Below are 12187 nucleotides of genomic sequence, written 5' to 3' on the forward strand. Positions count from 1 at the left end.
CCTGTGTGGGGAGGCTGGTACAGTAATTGAACCGTGTTGCTGGCCTGCCTTGGTTGAGTTGCAAATACTCCTAAACACTGTAAACATCAGTGAAAATACCCACTTATGACTTTATGTCAGAGGGAGGTTTATTGGTGAAACATTTGGAGATAGGAAGGCCTAGGTCACTATGATGATTGACTCCCATTGACTGATTTTGCTAGGGCTCCTTATTGCCAAACTTAATCAAATGATGTCAAGGGAAATCACCCTACCTCTGGAATTCGACCATTTTATCTATGCTTGGACCAAAGTTGTAATGAGGTTAGGAGCTGAATGCCCTTGGCAGAATCCAAACTGAGTTTCAGTCACCAGGTCATTGCTGAGTATGTGTCGCTTGATCGCACTATCCAAGACTTTGTTGATTATTGAAAGTAGACAGATTGGCTGGTGATTGGTCGACTTGGCTCTGTCCTGTTTTTTGTGGCAGAACGTAGTTGGACAAATTTTCTCATTGTTGGGTAGATGTCAGTATTGTAGCTGCATTGGAACAGCTTGACTAAGGTATAGCTGGTTCTGAATCACAATCTTCAGTACTACAGCTATTGTGAGATCACTTAACTATTGATTACAGCATGCTATGACAGCTGTTTAGCATGTATGTAGTCCTGTGCTGTAGGTACATCAGGTTGGAACTTTATTTGTAGGTATGTCTTGTGCGCTGTCTGGTATGTTCTCCTACATTCCTCATTCAACCTGGATTGGTCCCTGGCCTGGCGGAAACAGTACACCGAATTCCATACCGGGCCATGAGTTTACAGATTATGGTTGAATACAATCCTACTGTTGCTGATGGCACCTCATGGATGCTCGGTTCTGCACTGCAAGATCTGAATCTATTCTGAATCTATCCTATTTAGCAGGCATAGCCAAACCACAAAATGAAGGATGTCCTCAGTGTGAAACCAGACTTAGTTTCTACAAGAATTGTGCAGTGGTTACTCCTATCACTACAATCATAGACACAGGCATCTGCTATAGGTAGTGTCAAACTCAATATATGCATGGAGATATTATGAAATTTTAAGTTACATTTTTAAAAAGGTGAACAGAAAAGTTAAGATAGTTGCAGCATATGATGTGACTTTGGCATTTCAACTGCATAAACCATACAGCCTGTGGCTAATACCTGATTTAATTTTTTAAAATGTTATTGTCACAAGTAGGTTTACATTAACACTGCAATGAAGTTACTGTGTCGCCACATTCCGAGATCAGGCGTTTTCAGACTAGGATCGCCACAGGCAGTAGTCGCAACATTCCGGCACCTGCTCGGGTTCACAGAGGGAGAATTCAGAATGTCCAATTCACCTAACAGCACGTCTTTTGGGACTTGTGGGAGGAAACTGGAGCATCCAGAGGAAACCCACGCAGACATGGGGAGAATGTGCAGACTCCACACAGACATTAACCCAAGCCGGGAATCGAACCTGGGACTCTGGAATTGTGAAGCGACAATGCTACCTACTGTGCCGTCCATAATATACACCTGTGTGAAGGAATCTCATAGCCACTTGAGAAATTCACACATCATGATTTAAGGATGGTCCAAAACCAACAGAGAATGGGATCTGTAAACAACTCATCTCCACATTTCACCAGGGCCAAAAGAGGGGGGTGATGCGGTGGTTTCTGGATGGGTTGAAGTTTCCCAAGATTGATGAGGACCTGGTGGAGGGGCAGGTGGCCCCCATTGGATTGACAGAGATGATGGAGAGTATAGGGCTGATGCAGGCAGGCAAGGCCCCAGTCCTGGATGTGTTACCGGTGGAGGTTTATAAATTTGGGGCCTCTGCTGGTGAGGGCATATAACGAGGGGAGGGAGAGGGGAGGGAGCTCCTCCCCCCCCCGTATTATCACAGACGTCTATTTCCCTGATACTGAAAAAAGATAAAAGATCCGAAGCAATGCGGGTCCCACTGTCTGATATCATTGCTAAATGTGGATGCCAAGCTGCTGGCGAAGGTGCTGGCCTCACGAATCGAGGACTGTGTCCTGGGAGTGATAGCATCAGGCAGGGTATGTGAAGGGGAGACAGTTGTCGGCAAATGCAAGGAAGTTACTTAATATGATTATGATGCCCCCGGAGGGGCAGGAAGTGGAGGTGGCAGTAGCAATGGATGCAGAGAAGGCTTTCGACCAGGTGGAGTGGGAATATCTATGGGAGGTGTTGGGACGGTTTGGGTTCGGGCAGCAGTTTGTGGATTCGGTCCAGTTGCTGTATAAGGCGCTGGTAGCAAGCGTGTGGATGAACCGGGTGAGCTCGGGTAATTTTGGGTTGTACCGTGGGACAAGACAGGGATACCCACTCTCCCAGTTGTTTTTTGCCTTGCCGATAGAGCCAATGGCAATAGTGCTTAGAGTGTCGAGTGGTTGGAAAGGGATTGTGCATGGTGGTGAGTTTGGAGGGGGGGGGTGGTGAGCAGAAGGGTTTGTTGTATGTGAATAACCTGCTGCGATATATTTCGGACACACTGGGGAGCATCGGCAGAATTATGGGGATTTTGGAGGACTTAGGCTGGTTTTCCGGATACAAGATGAACATGGGAAAGAGTGAGGTGTTCCTGATTGAGGCCAGGGAGCAGGAGAGGAGGTTGAGGTTGCTGCTGTTCAAGGTGGCGAGGGCAAATTTCAGATACCTGGGCATCCAGCTGGCACGGGCTTGGACGCTGCTGCACAAGTTGAATTTGGCTCGGTTAGTGGAGCAGAAGGGGAATTTTAAGAGGTGGGATGTCCTTTGTCATTGGCGGACGGGTGCAGACAGTGAACATGACAGTGGCTGGGTGTGCAGTGCTATCACATCAAACTCTAAAGGTGTCAAAGACCAAGCCTTTTATCGGGCTAGCACACCACCATATTTGGAAAAGGACTTTGGACTTGTAACAGGTCATAATGGCAAGACAGCCATGTTTGTTAACTGTTTTTAAAACAGCAAGGTTTAGTCCTGCAGAGAAATCAGTAGTAACTATCGAATCAGCTGTGGTCAACTAAGCAGTCAAGGTAATAACTGCAATATCTTGAGTGGGAGAAGGACTCTCACAACCTGATCCAACTTCAAGTTCACCTAAGGACAAACCTCCTAAAATTCAACTACAAGAAGCTTCACTGCTTATTAAGAAACCTCTACTCACAAGGCTTTTACTTCAACCAAAAGCCTCAGTTCAACAAGAAACTACAGGCCCGCCACTAGGGAGAAACTGATACAATTATACTTTGTAATTGTATTGCTTTTTCCTTCATGTGTATCTGATGATAGGGCGAGCGACAGGGTGAGTGATCAGCAGCAATTTTCCTTGCCCATATTTAATAATAATAATAATCTTTATTAGTGTCATAAGTAGGCTTACATTAACACAGCAATGAAGTTACTACGTAAATCCCTTAGTCGTCACATTCCTGCGCCTGTCAGGTACGCTAAGGGAAAATTCCAAATGTCCAATGCACCTAACAAGCATATATTTCAGGACTTGTGGGAGGAAACCCGAGCATCCGAAGGAAACCCACGCAGACACGGGGAGAACGTGCAGATTCCACACAATGACCCAAGCCAGGAATTGAACCTGGGTGTCTGCCGCTGTGAAGCCTGATGCCATGAGACATTGTGAGGTCTGGTGTGAATGTCGAGGACCCGAGAGCCACAGATCCCTGTGAAATGTTTCTCAGAGCACAACACACACTGTCCATTGTAGGAAACTATTATTTAAAAAAATATATTTTTATTCAGAATATTCTGGCAAATTTATATAACCTTTATAAAAATATCCCCCCAACACAGCCCCACCTAACCCGGATTAACCTTGACCCACCCCAGCCCCACACCCCCGCCTACCAGCCCCCCTCTATTTGCTGATGACAACCAGCTCCTTAAAGAAGGCAATGAACAGCATCCACCTCGAGTAGAATCCCTCCTCCGATGCCCTAGTGGTTTACTTAATTTTTTCCAAATGCAGAAATTCCAACAAATCCCCCAGCCATGCCGACGCCTTAGGCAACGTTGGTGCCCTCCATCACCTCCGGACTATTAGAGAGGCGATGGCCAAGATACCTCGCTCCACATCCACCCCATCCAAAACCAAACCCAACGCTTCTTCCAGCCAAGTCATTTCCATCACCACCATTTGCACATATATGTCTGATATCTTCCCTTCCCAGACAACATCTTATCCATAAGTGAAGGCGCAGGCAACTCAGGAAACAAAAAGAACTTCTTACAAACAAAATTTTGCATCTGCAAATAGCAAAAATCATTCCATCTTGGGAGTTGAAATTTCTCCATTAACTCCTCCAATTCAGCAAACCCACCCTTCACAAACAAATCTCTAAACCTTTTAACCCCCTTCCTCTTTATTATGTCGAGTCCATCCAAACTGGTACAAACCCAGATTGGTGCCAGCAGGGATATAGACCCAAATTTAATGTGCTCTCCCCGAATTGATTCTATATTCTTGGAGAGGCTAGTATCACTGAGCTCAAAGTGAACCTAGCCAAAAAGAACAGAAGAGGAGCGGAAACAAGTTCCCTCAAGCTCAAACCTATACAAGAAGCCTCCTCCATCCCCCCGCCCCCATACCAACTCCTGCTCCCAAAACCACCCCTGCACTTTCTCAATGGTTTCCACCCAATGATATCTAGAACTAGACCTGGCCTACCGAAGCAGTAGCCTCGCCAGATCCGCTCCCGGAAAAACTCTGTTCTTGTATATGTTCAATCTGTATCCTGAGAAGGACCAAACTTCTTAAGCACCTCCATTAGTTTCCCAACATTGGAGAGCAGATCCGTGACATATAGCAACAAACTGTCCATATACAGGGACACCCTGTGCTCCCTACCTCCCCTCTCTACACCCTTTTACCCGTCGTTGATGATCCAAGTGCAATGGTCAACGGCCCCACGAAATGAATTTGTCCAAAGTCAAATCCGCCCCAATACCTCAAAAAGGTACCCCAATCCCACCGGTCGGATGCTTGTTCCGGGTCCATGGAGATGATTACCGCTGGATCGATCCAGAGGAGGGTGTCAGCACCACTTTCAGTAGTCTCCGAATGTTGGCCGACAACTGCCGGCCCTTAAAAAAACCTGTCTGATCCCAAGAAATTATCTTCGGCAGGCACCCCTCCCAGCAGGTTGCCAGCACCTTAGCCAGCAATTTTGCATCTGTATTCAACAGATAGATGAACCTAGATGACCCACACTTCTTGGAATTCTTATCCTTCTTCAAGATCAGGAAGATCAATGCCTGGTATCTGGCTGGTCCTCTAACAGCTCCACCGTTGGGGCAGCAGAGTATTGATGGTTCACCTTGAAGATGGAATCCACCAGCTGCTGCCTCGCCACCTCACCAGACATCTCTACGGGCCTTAATGAAATTATCTCCTCTCTTCCCCACCCTGCCCCCGTCGTCTTCAGTGGTTCCCAAAACATGGAAGATGAACCCTCATCATTCTTATTAAAATCCACCTAATTTCCAATAGTAGGAGCTATCCTCTCACCAAACCCCACGTCAGCCCTCCACGGGGGTTTCTGAAAGCGGCCCATCTCCAACCACACGTCCGCATAGTGTGGGGCATGACCTGATATTACTATCTCCGAGTACCCTTCCCCCCCCACCACTCCGAAGATTAACCATTTCCCCACTACAAAGAAATCCATACAGGAGTAGACTCAACACACATGCGAAAAGAAGGATAACTCCTTCTCCCTCGGGTATCTAAATCTCCACGGGTCCCATCCCCGCATCAGTTCCATGAACACTGGCAACTTCTTAGCCACCCCGATGGTGTAAAGGATTTGGGCTTGAGCCCCCCCAAATGATTCACTGATGAGGGTCAAGCTCGGGGATGGCCGCCAGCACCCTTTTGATGAAGTTTGTGTCGGTCCCAGTTCGGCGCTTATATGTTCACCAAGACCACCAGAGTGCCCGCCAACACCCCACTCATTATCCCCCTGATTCCTCCCAAATATTAGCCACCGAAAAGGTCACCCTCCTATTGATCGGCACCATGGTGTCTTGCCCTTATGTCAAATGTCCAGTGGAATACTTGCCCCACCCACTCTTTCTGTATCCTTGACCAATCGCAAACTTTCAGATGCATCTCCTGCAAGACCACGTCCTTCTTCAAACTCCTGAGATGGGCAAACACCCAGACCAAGCCCATTTGACCACATGTCCCATGTAACCAGCCTGATTGGGGGCCTCTGCCCGCACCCCTCCCCCAACAAACCAGTACGCAACAAAACTTTGTCATCAGAAATCCGCCTCTGTCCCCCCCCCCCAGCCCAGAGCACCAAACTCCCCATCCCAAACAAAGAAAACCCAACCCTTCATGGCTCGTTACTTTAATGAACAAAAGAAAACAAGAATCACCCACCAGATAACCAACCGCAGCTCTCTGCCTCACTATGCTCCTGTTAACTTGCATAACTGCTAGCAGGATGACCACAAAGAAAAAGAACGGCATACACCAAAAGAATCTGCAAACAGCCCCGCTACCCAAACCCAACTTTAACATCAAACAATCTAAGAAGGTAAAAACCTATACCCACAACCAAACCCTCTCGCCCCAACATTATCAACAATTTCTAACAATACAGTTAGAACCATAAGAGCAATAATCCAGAAAAAAGACAGCAAAATGACAGAAACATTTTAAAAAAGCCAACACTCAGGTGTAGCCAACAACTTAATTCAATCCTCCCCCAGTCCATGCTTCTTTACCAAGTTTTTCGGCTCTTCCGGCGTGTCAAAATAGCGATCCCCGTCTCTAAACGTGACACAGAGGCAAGTCGGCTACACCACTCCAGACCGGCTTTGTTCTTGCACAGAGCCGCCTTGGCCCTGTTAAACCCAGCATGCCTTTTTTTGCCAGTTCTGCCCCAACATCCTGAGAGATTCTGATGGGATGGCAGTCCCATCTACATTCTCGAGTATCCTTCGCCCATCGCAGGATCTTTTCCATATCTAAATACCTGTGGAGTTGGACAATGATTGGCCATGGCGGATCCCTAGATCTGAGCTTCTGTTGCAACAATTGGTGGGACTGATCTACTTCAGCATGGTTTGTGAAGACCCCCTCCCCACCAGTTTCCCAAACATCTTTTCCTCATAGCCCGTGGTAGGTGCACCTTCAATGCCTTCTGGCAGTCCAACGATTCTCAAATTTTGGAGTCTGGAGCGACTCTCCAGGTCGTTGGCCTTGGCCTTCAGTAACTTCTGCCCGTCCGCCTCCAAGGAGTCAATCCAATCACTATAGACCGTGACTGTCTCCTCCACCTTCTGAATCATTGAGCCCTGCGCTTCCAGCTGTTGTTCCACCCTGGCCAAAGTTACACAAATGGGTGTCACCGCCACCTTCACCAGGTCAGAGACCACTTGTCTCTGTTCCTTAAACTCCTCCGTTAGGAATTCCACCAGCCTCTCAGTTGTTCACTGAGAGGGCAACGATGACACAGAGGCTTCCACCATTTTCTCCACTACTGCAACACGAGTCCTGCTAAGTCAGACGAGCGCCCATTATTTAACGTATTCCTCGTATTATAACCTCCAGACATCACACGCTGGAGAAGGAAGAAAAACTCTCAAACTACACCACGTTTCTTCCTAAACAACACCCGTTAAACAGGCAAAAAGGGCCAAAAGCCAAATCCCCAAGCAGGGGCCATCTTATGTGTGGCCGTTCACCTCATGGCCACCACCGGAAGTGCGCAGGGAATTGTTTGTTGAGTACTGAAGAACGCATCCAGATCTGTCAAGGCAACTTCAGCATGATGGTGGCTTGTTCAATAACATCTTTGATAGTCATATGGTATTCACTGTATGTAGCACTTCAGGACTTCATTCCTCAGGCTTCTGAAATCAGCCATGTTCCAAATGGGTATGTCATGTGCCCTAGCAGCTACTCGTAACTCTGCTTTGAGTTGAGAAAAAGCCACGGAGATTGGACCGCCACAGAAAGATGCATCATGGCAGCTGTCAATGAATTTTATTCACACCTGCATTAATAGCTTTGTGGACGTACACTGATGGAGTGAAAACTTATGGTTGACAAGTAATTTGTCAGTGCCCTGATGCTGTGCAGCTGCTGACACCATGCACCTGCGTGAGGCAAAACTGAGCACCCATTCATTCTGACCAGTGTAATCACAGGCAAGGTTAACATAATCGGTGGCCCAGCAAACAAGCCATTAGTTATCTGCCTTATGCAGCTATGAACCGCTGACTGGGAGAGTCTGTAAATATATCTGGCAGAGCCTTGAAAGGATCCAGAGGCAAAAACATTGACAGTGGTGACTTTCTTAGTCACTGATAAAGCATGGTGACCAGGTCAGCAGATTCTCTTCCAACAGGTTACAGATGTCTGCCACCACCTAACAGCCCCCTGCCACTCCCCTGTCTCCTGTGCATCTAGATGTCTGTAATCAGCAGGTTGCTGCTGTTTTTGGTCCTCCTCGGAGGTCCAATCTAAGGCAGCAGAAGCGGCAATAGATCAAACCTCAAAAGTGTAGAAGAAACCTCCAATGTGTACAAGTTAACTCAGCAAATGTACTGTGAAGACCCTTTTCTAATATCAAGTAAACAGCTGTGAATTCTGAGTATGCAGTGCCGTTTTTCCTCTAATCAATCAAACCCCTCAGTTATGATATATTCCAGCTTTGCTTTCACTGGAGAGTTTCAGAAAGATCGGTCAATCCATGGACCTGGCGTTAAACCAAAAATACCTGTCAACACTGCTCTAATTGAGCAATCAATACATTACAATTGACAATCAGCCTCTCCTGAAGGGTTGCACATGAAACCTGGAAGTCAGTGAGTTGGAACTGGCTTCCCAAAGTGGTGTCAATTTCACCAGCTTTGTCCCATTTTGCTCCTTCATATTAATTCCAGAATTAATGGAGAATGAAGAAATTTTTTTTTAAGTATCTGAAAGTAGACCATTAAAAAGTGGAAATCTTACAGTATAGCTTAATCGTAAGTAACCAACAATCACTAATACCCACCAAATATATATGGCTCACCTTTACTTGTATTCCGAGGTGGAAGTGGAGGTGCATCAGTTACAGAAGGAGGAGGGCTGGAGCTCAGTACAGCTCCGTAGGTTTCATTGTGCAGCATACTCGGAATGAATGGTCGCTGTTTATCTTTCATGGAGTTGGCTGAATCTCTTGGCAGGATTGCAAGAGGAGCTGGAGGCTGAAGCTGGATTGCTCCTGACTGATATATTTGATAGAAACTGATAGGTCGATTGGGACTGGATTGCTGAAAATGATAGATATTAAAATTTAAGAACTTTAATTGGACATATTAATTCACGTAGTATCATGACGCTAACTGTGCAATATAAAATTTGGTATTTTGAGCACAATGGACAAGGCATTAATTCTGGTCTTCCACAGTAGGGAGACGGCAGTGTGAAGCTGAGTTCTTAAGATACTTGCTTGTATTATGGTTTGGTACAGTTATAGGCTTTAATATAACTACTCCTCAGGTATCATAGTTGGAAGAGTGCTCAGCAGACCAGCAAAGAAATTACTTCAGCAGTATAATCCTAGATGATATCAAAGCATCTAAAGTGAAGGAGTCTTTGACTGGAGAAAGGAGCACGTTACATAACTAATGGTTTTCTTCAACAGTGGTGGATAGCGAAACGCACGTAATAGAAATGCAAGAAATATTGCAATGGGAAAAGTATGAAATAGATAAACATGGCATTTAGAGAAAAGGGGTATAGCAAAAGAGAACAAAGGAAAGAAAGAGAAAACAATGATAGAAAGAAACAATCTGGCACCTTAAATATTAACAATATAACTAGAGGTAACAGCTAGTAGCTGCTGATTAGACTTGCTGAGTGGATGAGTTTGGGTTATAGAATATAGAACATAGAACAGTACAGCACGGAATAGGCCCTTCGGCCCTCGATGTTGTGCCGAGCAATGATCACCCTACTCAAACCCACGTATCCACCCTATACCCGTAACCCAACAACCCCCCCCCCCCCTTAACCTTACTTTTAGGACACTACGGGCAATTTAGCATGGCCAATCCACCTAACCCGCACATCTTTGGACTGTGGGAGGAAACCGGAGCACCCGGAGGAAACCCACGCACACACGGGGAGGACGTGCAGACTCCGCACAGACAGTGACCCAGTTAAACTGAAGGAAGTCAAAGGACAGTCAGAGAGAGGATCAGAGCCAAGGGAGTCCCACTCATTAAAAAATATCAATGCTCAAGTTATCAACTACAGCATAGTGAACAATTTCATCAAAAAATAGACACAGAAGTAAATATTCAGTACAGGCATGTCATATTATGAATTTTCAGTCAATACTTTTAAAACACTGGACATGGACTGCAATGGTTCAAGATGATATCTCACCACCACCTTCTCAAGTGCAATAAAAATGCAACCGTACAGCTATTTGTGGACATCTGAATTTATAAGGATAGGCCAATACCTAAAGACTATGGATTTTCCAGACTGGCTTCTCCATGTTTCATACTCGACAAAAAGGAAATTGAAACTCAATGACCATTATCAACTACCCATTGTAGCATGATGGTCTCCCCCCGCTGAGGAGGAGCCTCAGAGTGTCAAACCAGCAGTCATTCAATCAAAATTAGTTTCAGGAATTGGAATTGCACCTTTATTATCGGAGGACCCAGCAGAGAGTCGTCATCCAGTCTGAGAAAGTTACATGAAAGTAGTTGCAAGTCATCAAGCAGACAAAGTGCTTAACCTATTTTGCTTTCAAAGTTCACCTGAGAACACCCTCCTAGTTATCTGACTCAGTACCTGCTCTGAACCCTATGTTTACAAGACCCTCACTTCAACTTTAAATCATCAAATCCAGTTAAAATTACAGGCCTGCCTCATGGGAGACCGGAAATGTAATTTAAAGACTGAATTAAGTGTAGTCTGTAAAAGTGCACTAACTTTACCTGTATCTAATCTTTGCATGTGTTTGTATGCATGCAAGATAGAAAACAATTGTGTGTTGTGTTAATTCAGACAAGTGTGTGAGAATAAATAGCTATTTATTTTTATCATGAAAGCTTTCTGTTGAATTATTTAACGGCAGTACACATGCCAAGAATTAAAAAAAGACAAATCTATTCCATACAAAACATACAGATCACAGGTAGTAAGAGAGCACGTAAACATTTTGTCACAGAACGTATGACAAATGATTCACTGAAGTATTACAAAGTAGAGTTCTAGAAGGTTGTGAATAGGCTACAAAACCAGTCATGCAGAAATCATACTGGTCATATTGGCATAAACTGAATAATTTGGAAGTCAATAGCAATTTACAAAACTTAGGTGATGCAAAATGAAAGAGGAGCAACGTCAAAGGCTAGACCTGGAACATGTTTCTAAGAATGAAAGATTAATGGGAATAAAGTTGACGGCAGCAGACGATAAATTCAAAGAACATGCCTCTTAATCTCAAGTTTTATCACAATTCTGATTATAGAAAAACTGGATCACTACATTCAAGCTCCAAGCATTGGCAAGTAGCAGCTCACTTTTTACTGTTAGTAGACACAATAGTGAAATATAATGGACAGATCCGTAAACTGAATTGGACGTGAAAATTTGGATTGAAAACATTGAGATAATTTGATTAGTTACCATTTCCAACGATGGAAGGTAGATGTTGAAATAATTCCATAATTGTGAAGAAATTATATTGACAGAATTTCTGACTGAATGTTAAATTCCTACCTTGTCTTCAATATCATCATCACTTTCATCCAGGTCTTCATGATGCAATCTCCATTCATATTCCACATGGACATGAGTATTAAACTTGCCTGATAATGACTGTATAAGCTACAAAAGAGATTCACCATTTATTTTAAAAAACATAAATGTGAAGACCTTATAATAAATTTAGAATATTTAAGAATATGTAAATATAGGACATACCACCTCTTCACACTGTGTGTGCTTTAACCGTTTAGCTATGTCAAGTGGAGTTTCCCCTCCTTCATTAGCTGAAAATAAAACCATTGCTTAAAATTCATAGTTTTTAGTTACATTTCGGTACTTTCTCAAAAGAGCTGAAACAGACTAAACACAAAACGTCAACTATAAGAGAACTTTAGTTTCAGATTTGGCAAAAGCTACATGGTAAAGCTGAAAACTAA

The 12187-nt window shown here is 44.5% G+C and overlaps 1 protein-coding gene across 1 annotated transcript in view; it reads right to left on the reverse strand.

Annotated features, from left to right (window-relative positions):
- Positions 1–12187, reverse strand: part of asap2a (ArfGAP with SH3 domain, ankyrin repeat and PH domain 2a) — a 211872-nt gene that overhangs the window by 27544 nt on the left and 172141 nt on the right. The window contains 3 exon segments of the mRNA XM_038800288.1: positions 9052–9292; positions 11763–11870; positions 11967–12034. Of these exon segments, the coding sequence (XP_038656216.1) occupies positions 9052–9292; positions 11763–11870; positions 11967–12034 (417 nt within the window).

This window comes from Scyliorhinus canicula, chromosome 6 (assembly GCF_902713615.1).
Source record: "Scyliorhinus canicula chromosome 6, sScyCan1.1, whole genome shotgun sequence".
NCBI classification, from domain to species: domain Eukaryota; kingdom Metazoa; phylum Chordata; class Chondrichthyes; order Carcharhiniformes; family Scyliorhinidae; genus Scyliorhinus; species Scyliorhinus canicula.